Raw genomic sequence first — 17,417 nt, forward strand, 5'->3', positions numbered from 1 at the left:
TTCTGCATAAATATGACCTAAAACATCATCAGATTTTTACACAAGATCTAAAAGTAGATAAAGAGAACCCAGTTAAACAAATGAGACAAAAATATTATACTTGGTCATTTATTTATTGAAGAAAATGATCCAATATTACATATCTGTGAGTGGCAAAAGTATGTGAACCTTTGCTTTCAGTATCTGGTGTGACCCCCTTGTGCAGCAATAACTGCAACTAAACGTTTGCGGCAACTGTTGATCAGTCCTGGAAATCAGCTTGGAGGAATTTTAGCCCATTCCTCCACACAGAACAGCTTCAACTCTGGGATGTTGGTGGGTTTCCTCACATGAACTGCTTGCTTCAGGTCCTTCCACAACATTTCCATTGGATTAAGGTCAGGACTTTGACTTGGCCATTCCAAAACATTAACTTTATTCTTCTTTAACCATTCTTTGGTAGAATGACTTGTGTGCTTAGGGTTGTTGTCTTGCTGCATGACCCACCTTCTCTTGAGATTCAGTTCATGGACAGATGTCCTGACATTTTCCTTTAGAATTTGCTGGTATAATTCAGAATTCATTGTTCCATCAATGATGGCAAGCTGTCCTGGCCCAGCTGCAGCAAAACAGACCCAAACCATGATACTACCACCACCATGTTTCACAGATGGGATAAGGCTCTTATGCTGGAATGCAGTGTTTTCCTTTCTCCAAACATAACGCTTCTCATTTAAACCAAAAAGTTCTATTTTGGTCTCATCCGTCCACAAAACATTTTTCCAATAGCCTTCTGGCTTGTCCACGTGATCTTTAGCAAACTGCAGATGAGCAGAAATGTTCTTTTTGGAGAGCAGTGGCTTTCTCCTTGCAACCCTGCCATGCACACCATTGTTGTTCAGTGTTCTCCTGATGGTGGCCTCATGAACATTAACATTAGCCAATGTGAGAGAGGCCTTCAGTTGCTTAGAAGTTACCCTGGGGTCCTTTGTGACCTCGCTGACTATTACACGCCTTGCTCTTGGAGTGATGTTTGTTGGCCGACCGCTCCTGGGGAGGGTAACAATGTCTTGAATTTCCTCCATTTGTACACAATCTGTCTGACTGTGGATTGGTGGAGTCCAAACTCTTTAGAGATGGTTTTGTAACCTTTTCCCGCCTGATGAGCATCAACAACGCTTTTTCTGAGGTCCTCAGAAATCTCCTTTGTTTGTGCCATGATACACTTCCACAAACGTGTTGTGAAGATCAGACTTTGATAGATCCCTGTTCTTTAAATAAAACAGGGTGCGACTCACACCTGATTGTCATTCCATTGATTGAAAACACCTGACTCTAATTTCACCTTCAAATTAACTGCTAATCCTAGAGGTTCACATACTTTTGCCACTCACAGATATGTAATATTGGATCATTTTCCTCAATAAATAAATGACCGAGTATAATATTTTTGTCTCATTTGTTTAACTGGGTTCTCTTTATCTACTTTTAGGACTTGTGTGAAAATCTGATGATGTTTTAGGTCATATTTATGCAGAAATATAGAAAATTCTAAAGGGTTCACAAACTTTCAAGCACCACTGTAAACACTAGTCGGCCTGACTTTTGAGAAATACAAAGCCCTACAGAGCACAAAGAGAGTATTAGAAATAATCTTTTATTACTTTTTGTAGCTACTGCCTCATATAGAGGCTGTAGCCACTATGTCATCGTGTTGTAAGAATGTAAGAATGAGTGTAACAATTGCGCACTGCGCATGCGCATACAGGTGTTCTTATTAAAATGACCGATGAGTGTATACAATTCGGTTCACCATTCAAAATAAATGGAATAGACTAAAGAAATCGCTTTCAGACATGTTTATGCTTATTACTGAGGGAAAGTGCATTCCTATTTTAAAATATACTCCAGGTTGTCCCCCTTTCCTTGCCTTCTTTGGCCAGTGGTCCCATGTGTGATGTAGATGTGACGCGCTTCCGAGTTGTTATGGGAAGTTGTCAAAAAGAGTATTGATCCCATTGAGCTCTAGCACCAGGCCTTTTCCAGGGAATAAGAGTTTGGGTCATGGCGACAGCATGTGTATGTCAGCCTTGGTTCGGAGGTTTCAGTTTCAAAAACTGTAAGAGATAAGAGTAGAATAATATAAAGTACAGACACTTGGTATATTTTACTCCTGTGATTTTTAAATTGTTCGTTTTTGGATTACGCTTCGTTTTTGTGGCTACTGCCTCATAGAGTAAATTTACAGTGGATATAAAAAGTGTACACACCCCGTGAAAATGATAAGTTTTTCTGATGTAAAAAAAATGAGACCACAATAAATAATTTCAAACATTTTCCCACCTTTAATGTGAATGTAAAAATTCAATTGAAAAACAAACAAATCTGTTAGGGGGAAAAACATAAAAAATAAAAAAAAAGTACAATAAGCTGGTTGCATAAGTGTGCACACCCTTAAACTAATACTTTATTGAAGCACCTTCTGATTTAATTACAGCATTCAGTCTTTTTGGGTTCACATCTTCCATCGATTAAAATGATTCTGATTAACCCCAAATAAAGTTCAGACATTTACTCAGTTGCATCCTCCAGCAAAAGCCATGGTTCGCAGAGAGCTTACAAAGCATCAAAGGGATCTCATTGTTGAAAGGTATCAGTCAGGAGAAGGGTACAAAAACATTTCTACAGCATTAGATATACCATGGAGCACAGTGAAGACAGTCATCAAGAAGTGGAGAAAATATGGGACAACAGTCACATTACCGAGAACTGGACGTCCCTCCAAAATCGATGAAAAGACAAGATGAAAACTGGTCAGGGAGGCTGCCGAGAGGCCTACAGCAACACTGAAGGAGCTGCAGGAATTTCTGCCAAGTACTGGTTGTGTACTACGTGTGACAACAATCTCCCATATTATCCATATGTCTGGACTATGAGGTAGAGCCAAAGAAGAACATCCAGGCCCGGATAAATAAAAAAAAAATCATCATCTCTCCCAAAAGCATGTGGGAAAATGTATTATGGTCTGATGAAACCAAGGTTGAACTTTTTGGCCACAATTCCAAAAGGTATGTTTGGCGCAAAAACAACACTGCACATCACTGAAAGAACACCATACCCACGGTGAAGCACGGTGGTGGCAGCATCATGTTTTGAGGTTGTTGTTTTTTTCAGCTGGAACAGGGGCTTTAGTTAAGGTGGAGGGAATTATGAACAGTTCTTAATACCAGCCAATTTTGGCCCAAAACCTTCAGGTGTCTGCTAGAAAGCTGAAGATGAAGAGGAATTTCATCTTTCAGCACGACAATGACCCCAAAAAAGTTTCGGAATGGCCCAGCCAGAGCCCAGACCTAAATCAAATTGAAAATCTGTGGGGTGACCTAAAGAGGGCTGTGCGCAAGAGATGCCCTCGCAATCTGACAGATTTGGAGCGCTTTTGCAAGGAAGAGTGGGCAAATATTGCCAAGTCTAGATGTGGCAGGCTGATAGACTCCGACCCAAAAAGACTGAATGCTGTAATTAAATCAAAAGGTGCTTCAACAAAGTATTAGTTTAAGGGTGTGCACACTTATACAGCCAGCTTATTGTAGGCTTTTTTTATTTTTTATGTTTTTCCCCCTAACAGATTTGTTTGTTTTTCAATTGAATTGTACAGGTTATAGGTCACATTAAAGGTGGGAAATGTTTTGAATTTTTTTATCATGGTCTCATTTTTTGTACATCAGAAAAACCTATCATTTTAATGGGGTGTGTACACTTTTTATATCCACTGTATATGCTATATTTACTGTATGGACATGGTATCAGAAAACAATTTTATTTATAAGCAGTAGCCACTTGTACCTATAGGATACCTATTTTTTTATTGAGTGTACCGATTTAACATTTTTAAAACCTAATTAGCATAATAAATACTAATTCACATAATTTCTTTTTACTAATTTTTTAAACTTTGTATTCAGTATACAGCCATGTATGCGCCTGCCAATTTCCATGTAAATATCTTGAAAAATAGAAAAGATATTCAGAAAAAAACATTTGATCTCATGTGTTAATGAGGCCCATTTTGGACCATGTGATCCGAATACAGAATATATTACGGCAGTTTTCTAAAAATTAAGCCAGTTTTTCAATCTTTGATTTGTAATATTCTCAAGAATGGATAAACATATTTTACTTTTTATAAAATTATGTTGTTCCATATTCAATTCTGAATTCAATGGGAGAAGTTTCAAACAATTTGGATTGAATTTTCACCTGATTATGTACAGTATACTGTATATATAAGAAATTATTTTTTCAACCTCGCTCCTTCCTTTACCATTGTTTGCCTGCACAACTTTCACACATTGCTGCCTAGCAAAAGCTGTTGACCTTTTCTTCATGGCAGACCCACCCCTTCCCTAGTCACATCTCATATTGTGATGTGTGTGTGAGGGCTCTGTAGCCTCAGGCCTGCCAGCCCATGCACAGCACTGTCCACTAATAGCATCCTGTAATTGAAGAAGCAGCTCTTAGACATAATGCAAGCAAACAGCTTTGTAAAAGGATGTTGGTGTGCTTGCAGAGGGGTGCAGGTGCCTCACCATGACCCCAGCAGTCTCAGGTCAACCCCTCCCTCATGTCATTTTGTTATATTTGTGTTCCTGTTTTGGGTTTGCTTTCAGGTAGCCCTGCTTCCTCTGTCAGCCCACAGTGCAGCTGGAGCCACTGGTCATGGGCTGCTAGTCAGCAGGTGAGAATTAGAGAAACAAATTCGATGGCTAATTGACTCATGAGCTTAATGGAATTCTTTCTCATGTTTTTGTTGCTATTTCATGCATGTGGGCATCAGGAGAAGAAAGCGATGTCAAATATTGTGGCTGCACTCATATCGGTCTGACTCGCAATTTCATAACAAATTGAAGAGTTTGGTTCCAAAACGGAATAAATGCCAAATTTGAAAAATTGAAACTCCTGCCGGCGGCACGGTGGTGTAGTGGTTAGTGCTGTCGCCTCACAGCAAGAAGGTTCTGGGTTCGAGCCCCGTGGCCGGCGAGGGCCTTTCTGTGCGGAGTTTGCATGTTCTCCCCGTGTCTGCGTGGGTTTCCTCCGGGTGCTCCGGTTTCCCCCACAGTCCAAAGACATGCAGGTTAGGTTAACTGGTGACTCTAAATTGACCGTAGGTGTGAATGTGAGTGTGAATGGTTGTCTGTGTCTATGTGTCAGCCCTGTGATGACCTGGCGACTTGTCCAGGGTGTACCCCGCCTTTCGCCCGTAGTCAGCTGGGATAGGCTCCAGCTTGCCTGCGACCCTGTAGAACAGGATAAAGCGGCTAGAGATAATGAGATGAGATGAGATGAGATGAGATGAAACTCCTGCCACCAAGCCATCAGCAATTATCATATCTTACTTGTACCATATTCAGTTTTCGCCAAAACACGATATCTGCTATTGATTTACATACTGCATTACGGCCTTTCATTCCAAAACACACCAAGTGCCATCACCGATTTTTCTCAAAACCAGACATCCATTTGGCCAATCAGAGGCTGCCATTGGTGTGACGTCTTCTAAGATGGCATCAGGAGAAGAAAGCGATGTCGAATATTGTGGCTGCACGCGTATCTGTCTGACTCGCAATTTCATAACAAATTGAAGAGTTTGGTTACAAAATGGAATAAATGCCAAATTTGAAAAATTGAAACTCCTGCCACCAAACCATCAGCAATTATCATATCTTACTCTTACCATATTTAGTTTTCGCCAAAACATGGTATCTGCCATTGATTTACACACTGCTTTACGGCCTTTCATTCCAAAATGCAACAAGCTCCATCACCAATTTTTCGCAAAACCAGACATATCCGTTTGGCCAATCAGAGGCCGCCATTGGTGTGAAGTCTTCTAAGATGGCTGCGCCCATGCAGTAGGAAATTGCTTTGGCACTTCTCGCATTTATTGGACAATTTCACGCTGAATTATGAATAATTTCGATAAAATAATTTTTTAAATAAAATCTATAAAATAAAATAATCTGTCATGAAAGAACATGGTTAAATGCACTTTAAAGAGAAAGGGATATGTAGCATTTTGGGGAGAAATGCCGCGTCGTGGCTATGTAGCGACTTGACAAAAAAATAATTACTTGGTTCAGTTAAAAGCTGTTAATTAATTCTGGATTTCATTTTTGAAGTTTATTATCATTAAGGATTTAGTCAATACATTTTAAAACAGGATACAGTGGTTTTCCTTTTATCACTTCCCGTAGTCAGAAAAAGTGATTTTTTTCTCGAAACAATGGAATTGTGTATATGTAGCGTTTTGGAACCAGACTCTTCACATAGAGACGTGACGTAACAAGATGTACAAGCAACAGTTGGCGTTGTTATTAACTGTGCAGCGAGTGCGGGATTGAGGCCACAGATCAGAGCAGAGGTTTTGCCGATCACTGACTTAATAATATATGAGAAGGAGAGAGAATAAAGATAAAGAAAAAACAACACAGTCTGCTCATCATTAGGCCTCAATTCTGCAGGCTGCCTCTCATGACAGCCCCCCAACCAACCCACCCATCCACCCACCCACCCACCAATCCGTTGTTTTGCAAAGCACCTTCGGTGTTCCCTAAATTCCGCCTGTGGAAACACATTAAGGAGAGACGGGGAGACAAACGCTGTGGCTTTGTTAGAATCTTGATGCAATTTTAGTTGCGAAAACATCTCGGGGGCTATCAGCGGCCATTAGCAAAATCAATGTCACCATGAAGTTTCTGGAGAATTATGGCGAAGATTAGAGTTCTAGCGCACGGCTGCTCCGTCACTGTCACACACTCGGTGACAAAACAGTTTGCATTACCTGCTAAAACGCGGCAGGCATTAGTACCTCCCTCCCAGGTACAGTAATCAAGAAGGCGACAGCAGACAATTAATGAGGTCCATCTGCACCAATGGCTATACATAATTAATGCCCTCATTACACACACGCTATGATTTTAGGCACCACTTCATTTTCTATCTCTCTCAGCTCCATGCAGTTTTACAATGCAGCACACGAAAACTGAAAAGAAGATTAAATAAAGGGTGACTTGCCTACTTCATATGGACGGATCACCTCAATCACCGAGAGCTCCTCTGCACAGCGTTGTTGTTGTTGGAAATTGTTGTAATTTATACTGAATATTAAATAAGCGCAAAAATGATATTCAAAACCTAGTGCAATTTATGTTATAATATTCAGTACTCAAGTGTTAATAGCAGAGTGTAATATCTTAAACAGGAGCAATAATGATCATCACATGGCCTGAAAGAATATAAACCATAATATGAAGTTAATTAAAGAGTTAAAAAAAAAATCTGATTATATTTTATGATCAGAAGCCTAAAATTACAGGTTTGATGCTAATAACACCAGGTCATTTGTGGATATGTTATTGAATGTGGAGCTTGTTTTATTGTTTTAATGCTCATGGGAAACAACAACCATTAACACTTTACTATTATTAGGTCTTTAAACATCTTGTTTGTTGTATATCTGTACAATATAACTACTGAAATAAAATTGCAGTGTATATTACAGATGGTTAAAGAGCGTAAGATCAGGCTTTTCATTTCTTTGTGTGGCGCTGCAGAAGGGAAAGAGCGACCAAAGACGGTTTTTGTTTTTGTTACTGTATTAGTTTTTGTGCTTAGAATACCGCATAACAGTAAAACCAGTCAAACCAACACGAAATGCTCGAAACAGGGTTTGATTAAGATCTATTTATATTGTCGGTGCCTAAATGACAAGCAGAAATACCATTTCCTAAGGAATGGCTGGATCAGTTCCCGTAATATATGTAGATGTAGTAAATGTAATCATATTGACTTATGGTTTAATTATTTCCACTGCAAAAGTTCTTAGCTGTACGCATCTGTCATGTAGGGAATCTTTAGCCATGAGAGCCAACAGCTCAGTTTTTTAACTCGAAGCAATCAGACCTCAGTTAAAGTAATATACAGGGTGTTTTAAAAAAAAACAAAGCAAAACAAAAACCATTGATATCATTTCACAATCTAATAGCTTTTACCAATTCTCGTTCAGTTGACCTCAAATTTTAATAGCATGCGTGGAAACAGGTCAAAATTTTATGTTTAATGTTTTTTGTTTTTATCTTTTTAGGTATTAAATGCCATTCGCTGGAAAAGAAAAGTTAGAGTATGCTCGAACACAGTCGAACAAGTCGAAAATTTGTGAAATTGTTCACGGAATCCACATACCTGTGAATTTCTCATTCAAATTTTGAGGAATAAATTGTATATTGCTCAACATTAAGCCTGTTCAGTTTCATTTGCCGAGAGTATGTAGTTTCTGGGATATTTACATCTCAAATATCATCGCATTTTTTTGAAACACCCTGTATAATAACATGAAAAGAATGGATTGAATTTAAAAAAATTAAAACGACTTTTTTTTTTAATGATCATTTTTCTTTGAACTATACTGCTATTGCAGTATTATTTTATACTTTGAATTTATCAATACTATTAAAGGGGAACTGAAGTCATTTTTAAACTTGCTTTATTTCTTAATTAACGTGTTATTCAATTACGTTTTCGGTTTTAGTAACTTTATATCGTGACTCGTATTGACATATTATATTACACTTATCGGCCTTTTTGGTTTTTAGCCATGTTGAATGTAGTTTGATTGGTCTATGGCAGGCGTTGCTTATCTGCGCGAGCTTCACGAGACTTGTGCGAGACTTCAAAACGTGACATGTCAGTCAGGTGTCAGTGCCACCATTTTGAAAACTGTTTTCCAAACGAAGTATTGCACAAAAATGAGTTTAAACGACGATTCCTGCCTACTTTTAAAAAAAAATTCCTGATTACTATCAAAACAAACAAAACTTCCAGCTTGATTACGTCAGCATTCAAAAGAGGGCGCGCGCGTCTTTTTGACACTGTTGGCAGATGTTGGTCACTTTGATTTCCGCTGTATGTTTTACTTCTGTCCTACGAAGTCTCGCACAGGTCTCAACGAATCTCGTTTACGGCCATTGCTTTGACATATAGTATGGACTGATGTATTACATAGCATATTTCAAACACTCATAACTTGCTATAGCAGCATACATGTCAACCCCTACGGATTTCCCGTATTCCCTACGGATTTTGGCATTTTAAAAATGGTACGGGCGTAGTGGTATTCAACTACGGATTTTTCTACATTTTCACCTTAAAATTATTTTGATTTATTACCATCAAAAAAAATCGTCATGAAATACGAAAATGCGTGGGAGCCGCCATTTTCTACATTTAGAATTACTCAACCGGTACTTCCGCTAGTACCAACAGGCCATTCCGAATGTCTGAGCATGCGCAATTGTGATTTTCTTGCACACTGAGCGGGAAATAACAGCACATGTAGTGTAACAATAGACAGGTCAAGAGGTCAAGATGTCGGCACCACCGAAGAAAAAACTCAAAACATCTAAAACTGGAGGTCGCTTTCTTCCCGAATGGAGAGAAACATTCAATGGAATAATTATCACTTCCAAAATGGGTGCTGAGTATGTCAACTGCACAATTTGTTGTAGAGACGTGAAAGTGTTTGCCTCTGGAATTTACGACGTGAGGGAACATATGAAATCTCAAATGCATGTGAAGAATGCAAACCAGAAAAAGAGACAGCCATCAATTAATTTCTTCACGCAAAAGCCATCAAAGGTTGTATCTGACATTAGGTATTAAGTAAGATCTGATACATTTTTATTATGCATAAAATATTACTATGGATTTGGTATGGAAATTATGGATTTCTTTACCAGGGAGTACAGGTGAGAGCCGTGAGGGGTTGACATGTATGTGGCAGTGACAAAATAGCTATCAAAAATGCATTCCTATATTTAATAAAATGAGAAATAGAATTTTGATAATAATAATAATAATAATAATAATATTTGCCTTCAGTTCTCCTTTAATTTGAAAGACCTTCCTTGTCGCGAGTATAAAAATGTTAGGGATATCTTTCTTCTGAATGAAGTGCTATATACAATTTTATACCATTTGACATTTTTGTTTCATTTTTTTTGTAAAAACCTAGTAAAATAAAATGAAAGAATTTATTCCGCAATAACACCTGGGTCAATTCATCAACTAATCAGCACCGACTGTGTTAAATCGGGTGTGTTTGGTGGGAACAAATTAACAAAGCTAAAGAATGTAGTGCTTTAGTCCTGCAGGAATGCAATTTGACTCCTTTACTTCATTCTTTAACAAGTCATCATTTAACGGGTCAGTGCATCAGCATTTTTTTTTAAGTCAATAATTCTGTTGAAGAATGTCACTTATTATTCACCAGATCACTTTAATTAATTATTATTCAGTCGAAATGTAACAACTTTCCCCGTGTGTGTATTGTGTGGAAAATTTTCTTACAATTGCTTTTCAGTCCTTAGTTTAGTCAATCATATATGAACCCTAAAATTGTCAGTCATTTGTATAAAATTGTATATCAAATAGCATGCAATTAATCATAATTTGAGCTTCCAAGGATCATTTTATATTTTTCACACGTTTTTTTTTTCCAAAATAAAGCAAACGTTCTATTCAATACTGCCTTTCATTTAATAGTGCACAATTAATATTATATTATTAATACATGGATAGAATCGTTGTAGGAGCGCAAAATCACTACTTCAGCATAGAGAACATTTTAAACTTGCAGTTAGTAGATGTCCTCATCGATTCAGGCTACAGGTTTAATAGCCATTGTAAGCCAGTGCCCCTGTAACCATTCAGGGTTAAAGCTGTACTGCCTTTCAGATTTTTCAAGCATAGGTCTCATCTCATTATCTCGCACCAGCCACGGGGTTTGAACCCGGACCTTCTTACTATGAGGCGACAGCGCTAACCACTACACCACGGTGCCACCCAAGTGTAGGTCATAAAAAGAATCACATACTTCCAATATAATTTTTTTTTAAAAATAGAACAATTAATGAATTTAGGGTCACGTGGCCCTATTTTTTCCTGCTTCACCATGACGCAATACAAGATACTACGTCATGCATCACATGGTGGGCTTTCACCGTTCATGCAAGGCATTGTGGGATACAAATTTGAAACAGGAGAGAAAAATGGAGGATGCGAATGAAACGTGAAAGACTGGCTACAGTAATGGAAACTGAAAAGAAAAGATGTTATGTTGCGAAGGAAAGGAATCACAGGACCAAACTAATAAATATCAGCGGTCAGCGAGCACCTTGGTGTAATCAGCTGTTCATTTAGCGACAGAATGATGTAACTGTCAGTGCACGGTCAAAGTAAACCTGCGCATGCACACACACACGGACTTCCTCTGTCTGCTTGACTGCACAAAGTGAGCAATTCCATGCACATTTTTTTTGCTCGGGAATCCCCTCAAATTAAATAACTCCCCAGCCACAGAATGGCCTGATGTTTTGTGAGATATTACAGAAATAAACATATATTACGATGACCAAATTTCAGAGAGAACTAAATTTCACTGATTTTATAAAATCGAAAGGCTGTCTACGTTTAAAGTGCTCGTCTTACGAAAAATGACATCATAAAATCAAAGATTGTCTGTCTCTGATATGTTCAACTCAACTTTACGACAAGAAGGACGATGCAGTGACTCAGAGTAAGCATGTTTCGGTTTGCTTTTAGTCTATCTAAGTATTATATTTGGCCATGTAGAAACGACCTTAGAACGTTATTGATCTGATTAAGGACAACTAATCAATTCAAGCAACAGGTGAAACATGAGCTTGACCCTTCCTTCCTGTGCGGTGGTGAGCTCTTTGGGACGGCGCTTCCGACTTTTGTTTCCAGATCATACTGGAACTGGAACTGCTCGGCGTACCAGACATCGCTCAAATCCTTCTATGTGAATTTGCCTCACAAATGCATCTTCGTCAAAATGTATGGAGCAGACACCAAACCGTATTGTCGGCTTGAAGTTACGTCTCTTTGTCTGTACAAATCGAACCCATTCATTCCGTAAGTGTCCTGCCGACTTTGGGTTATATATAATGGATCGAAATTCCGTTTGTTTGTTTTTTTAAATCAGCTACACTTGAACAGCCTTAAATGACACTCCTTTTAGGAGACGTGCTTTGGTTTTAGTTTTGTTGTAGAATAAAAAAATCATTAAAAACATGCTACACTTTGCAAAGCAGATGAAGCCAGAAATGCCATGAACTTTCAAGCATTGTGCATATGATGTCACTTCCTTTGAATTAAGAATAACTTACCAGGAACGCATTGTGTAATGGCGGACTCAAAGATCCAAACTTTACCGGCTAAATAGAGCATGTTCCCGGTCTCGTATTAAAATATAATTTAGAAAGTAAACTATTTAACATGCCTAGTTTTATAAGGTATCATTTCCGGGCATGATGTCATTTTCATAAGACTAGCACTTTAAAGTCTCAAGCTCCTGACACAGGCTGACAGGGCTAAATATCATAAATATAAAATGTAATTTACATTTTCTTTTTTTCCATAATATAATTTTTCCTAATTGAATTATTACAATATTATGTTCATCTTTATCTCATTATCTCTAGCTGCTTTATCCTTCTACAGGGTCGCAGGCAAGCTGGAGCCTATCCCAGCTGACTACGGGCGAAAGGCGGGGTACATCCTGGACAAGTCGCCAGATTATCACAGGGCCGACACATAGACACAGACAACCATTCACACTCACAGTCAATTTTAGAGTCACCAGTTAACCTAACCTGCATGTCTTTGGACTGTGGGGGAAACCGGAGCACCCGGAGGAAACCCACACGGACACAACATGCAAACTCCACACAGAAAGGCCCTCGCCGGCCACGGGGCTCGAACCCAGGACCTTCTTGCTGTGAGGCGACAGCGCTAACCACTACACCACCATGCCGCCCTGTTCATCTTTATAAACTGGAAATTCTCAACCTTATCTAAAAGAGCACTCAGAATAACCAAAGTGTTTCTAGTCTTCAGAACACTGCAAAACACTGAAAACTGCATTTGAGGAGGAAATTACTTAATACGAGTGAAATTATCTTTCTGCATGGACAGATATTTTTACTTGGTAAGACATCTTGGAATAAGTTGGTCGCAATTTCGAACTAGGTTTAATAATCTCAGAATTGGTGTCTTATATTCTTCTAATAGGAAATGCTAGATCGTTTCAACTATATTCAAGATACTTCCTAAGATATCATTTTTTTGCAGTGAAACGAGCGTGCATAGGGTTAAAACCTGCTGAAATATTCCCCAGTGAACTACTGAAACATCCTATAGCTCTATTTCAATCCTTGGAAGTGTACCATTCGTTCAGTTTCTCCTTCTGCTTGACTTTGCTAATGAAAGCCTCATGGCCTCTTGTTATTAAAATTGTGCTTCTGCGTATATTAATTGGGTTCATAATAAGCAACATCCTGGATTCACTATTTAATTGCTCTAGCATATTTGGAATACAGTTCTGGAAATGTATTTTTAATGAAAACCACTGCATCCTGACCTAATCATATCAACATTCTCCTATCGAATTAAAGATGCAAAAATCATCCGAGTTGCAAAATATTAGTTTCCGATTTGTCTCAATGCTCCCTTCGCTATCTGCATATGTTTCTTTGATATGGTGATGATAAATAGTTAATGAGATATAAATGACAAAAATTTGCATGTAGGCAAATTAGTTTAATAGGGATATGGATTTGGAGAGTTGGGAAAGTCACCCTTTTTTTTTTTTGTCGGGAGAACTTGCTATAATAATTATGAAATAATGGCCTAGGCCGTCTTATTTAAATGAAAAATTGCCTGGCTGGATAATGTTAAAAATGGTGAAATGCAATAACCCTAAATTTTCATCATGCTGGCAAAGGGGTTTAATGTGTTATCATTTTATCAGTTCAATAAGGGGGAATTAGGGGCAATATTAGGAAAGCAGTGATTGCTGTAATTCTGGAACAGAACTGTACAGCGACTGAAGGTTGGGATGAGGAGAAGAGATGGTGAGAAGTCTTTGCCTAAATGAGAATCTTTGCAAATGCATTCTAACATTCTCCAGACACACAGCGCTCGCAAGGTCTTACCCTGCATGCCACTGCCTAAGCCTTGAAGGTCAGAGAGTTAAAAATATGGAAGAAATCAAGAAAGTAAAAGCAAAACAAAGATGTTGAACTGACAGCAAGTGTGTCTATTGTTGTGTGCACTGGAAAAAAAAAAGGCTGTGAATTTTACAGTAATTTACTCAAGGACCCAACCTTAACCTAAACCTTCAACTCAGTTGTATCCTGCATCAATTGTAAGTCTCTGCTTTTAAAACCATCAGCCAAATGAGTAAAATTACTGGATTATGTGTTATTTTATACAATGCAAGCCATCACAGTACTTTGCTGTAACGTTTTACAGAATCATATGGGTGTGTGTGTGTGTGTGGGTGTGTGTGTGGGTGTGTGTGTGTGTGAGAAACACTGCGTGCACTGATAATGGGTATAAATGCAGGTCTTTATTTAAAGAGTCTTTCTTCCTCCGTCTTTCTAAAACATATAGTGGAAATGTGGAAAACTGGTTTCTATGGTCTAATCGAACAATTGCTAGCTGAGATCCAGTATTGTAATTATCTCCAAGTAATTAACATGAAACTAAAGACCTCTGAGATGAATTTGTAGCTTTCTGAAATGTAACTAAAGAACTCTAATCATTTCCAATATTGTATCTTCAAACTCAATGTATGAATTATTGATCATCTCGAATTCCTGTATTCATCAGGGTTTTTTTTAATTCAATTATCATTCCTGAGCAATCATTTGTGATGTTGCAGGAACCTAACTGCAAAACCATTAGAATGTTTTGAAACGTCATTAAGATTTGAAACACTCACTTTCGATACCCAGAACCAGAACTGTGTTTAAAATAATTTACAAGAAAAAAGTACATTTTAAAAAATAGCTTTTTGCTTCACATCGTCTAGCAGGCATGATATGAACTATCAGCCAGCAGTTGGGCAATTTAGCCGAGGCAATCTAATGGATTAATATGGAGCCTTTTTTTTTTTTTTAAATCACACATTAATCCAGCTAAGCTTTTGGGCTTGAGAAATGCTCTGAAACATTTCACAGTCTTTTCAAGCATTAAAATGGTGATACAAATGTCCGTCCGTCCATCCATCCATTATCTGTAGCCGCTTATCCTGTACAGGGTTGCAGGCAAGCTGGAGCCTATCCCAGCTGACTATGGGCAAGAGGCGGGGTACACCCTGGACAAGTCGCCAGATCATCACAGGGCTGACACATAGAGACAAACAACCATTCACACTCACATTCACACCTACGGTCAATTTAGAGCCACCAATTAGCCTAACCTGCATGTCTTTGGACTGTGGGGGAAACTGGAGCACCCGGAGGAAACCCACACAGACACAGGGAGAACATGCAAACTCCACACAGAAAGATCCCCATTGACCACTGGGCTCGAACTCAGAACCTTCTTGCTGTGAGGCGACAGTGATAACCACTACACCACCGTGCCACCTGTTTCAAACGTATGATACAATTAGACCAATAAATGAAAGCAAAATATCTGCACAAACCTTTTGTCTCTCTCCAGTGAAACCTCTCCACTGCTCTGCCTTCTTTACAATGTAACTAAGCTCCTGAATGGACACTTCAAAATCATCTGGGACAAAAAATGCTCTCTCTGGACTGTGGAGACGAAGGTACACATCCAGCATCCTGCCGTCATTATGGAACCTGGAAGAAGAAGAAGAAGAAAGACCATACAAATGTGTGAATCAAATACTAAGCAATTACTGAATGACACTGAACAAAATACCTTGATTTGTTAGTGGCGACCAAGCAATTAATTTGCGCAAGTAGTGCTGGTGCAAATTGTTACTCTCACTCTGTCACAGTCCAGTCCAGTCCATCCATGCCTTAGATTGTGGGACTTCCATGCCGGCTCCAGGCCTGATCCAGGACAGGAATTCAGTCCTGCCTTGCTGAAGGCCATTTCCTGAAGCGGCACCACACACCTGCTACCACTCCTCTCCCATCAGCCAGGGCTTTTTAAGAACTGTTTGGAACTACTCCATTTGCTCAACTGTCTCTTGTAGACTTTCCTTGCCTCGCTACAGCTCATTGGTATTGTGTCTTCTCGATTCCCCCTGTCTGAATTTCTCCTTGTTTTTCTGTCCAGTTTTTTGTCCCTGTTTTTGCCTGTCTGTTCTTTTGGATTGTGTCTTTTGCTACCTCTGCCTGGATTTCCTTTGTCCCTGTGTTCATCAGTTTTTGTGAAGGTTTTTCTGTCCTTGCTTTTGTCCCTGATCATGTCTACCTGCTCCTCCATGTTTTTGACCTCCTGACCTGTTTTTAGACTACCGATTTCTGCCTGAGCCCTACTGTACCTTTGCCTTTTTGCCATCTACTTCATTAAAGAAGTTCTCTCTTTACACTGCCTGTTTTCTGAGTCTGCTCTTGGGTCCTCACTTCACCTTAGATCGCCACTCATGACAGCACAGTCTGGCGAACATGGACCCAGAAGATTTTGCCCAGTTAAGAGCAGCGGTGCAGAAACAGGGAGCTCTCCTTGGGACCCACCAACAGGACATCAAACAGGTGGATCAAAACCTTGTCGCCATCTGACACTCTCAAGCTTCTTGCCACCCAGCTACAACAGCTTCAAGTAACGTCTGCTCCTACACAACCCCCTCCACCCACTGCTCCTCCAGCTCCTGCTCCAGCCCTGTTCGGACAGCCAAGACTTTCCACCCCACAGCCATACGATGGAGAACCAGGTACCTGCAGATCATTTTTATCTCAATGCTCGCTAACCCTTGAGCTTCAACCACTGGCCTTCCCTACAGAGCCTTCCAGAGTGGCCTACACGATCACTCTCCTCACTGGCAAAGCTAGGGAGTGGGGAACAGCTATGTGGGACCTCAGTGCACCATGCTGTGCCAGCTTCAAGGATTTCACAGAGGAGATGAGGTGAACCTTTGACCGCTCTCTGTCTGGCAGAGAGGCAGCAAGAGAAATCATGAGGCTGTGGCAGGGTACCCGGTCCGCTTTTGACTATGCGATTGAGTTTTGCACTTTGGCGGCATCTTGTGGCTGGAATGAGTGCCTTGTTTGACACATTTTTGAATGGGCTGTTAGACTCCATCAAAGATGAGCTGATCTCACGAGAACTGCCACCTGATCTCCCCAGTCTCATGGGCCTCGCCAGTCATATTGAAACCTGGATCAGACAGCGGGTGAAAGGGAGAACTCGGACTAGTCTTGCTCCCCCTCAGCCTCCCATTCCTTCTCCTGAACCAATGCAGGTAGACAGAGTCTGCATCTCACCTAAGGAATGACAGCACCATTGGGATATGAGGGCATGTTTTTATTGATGACAGCTGGGGCATTTCTGCCAATCTTGCCCTTTAAAAGGAAGAGCCCACCAGTGAGTTTAGGGGCCCT

The 17,417-nt window shown here is 39.6% G+C and overlaps 1 protein-coding gene across 7 annotated transcripts in view; it reads right to left on the minus strand.

Annotated features, from left to right (window-relative positions):
- ofcc1 (orofacial cleft 1 candidate 1) overlaps nucleotides 1-17,417 on the minus strand; it is a 285,101-nt gene that overhangs the window by 42,222 nt on the left and 225,462 nt on the right. For 6 of the 7 annotated variants that reach the window (XR_009650730.1, XM_060900091.1, XM_060900088.1 and 3 more), the window contains one exon: nucleotides 15,548-15,707. Coding sequence is in view for 6 of the 7 variants with exons in the window: in XM_060900091.1 (XP_060756074.1) it covers nucleotides 15,548-15,707 (160 nt within the window). In the remaining variant the exon portion in view is untranslated. Of the gene's footprint in view, nucleotides 1-1,723; nucleotides 2,097-15,547; nucleotides 15,708-17,417 lie in introns of those variants that run through there. The other variant, XM_060900093.1, reaches the window with a different exon arrangement.

Source organism: Neoarius graeffei, chromosome 19, assembly GCF_027579695.1.
Source record: "Neoarius graeffei isolate fNeoGra1 chromosome 19, fNeoGra1.pri, whole genome shotgun sequence".
NCBI classification, from domain to species: Eukaryota; Metazoa; Chordata; class Actinopteri; order Siluriformes; family Ariidae; genus Neoarius; species Neoarius graeffei.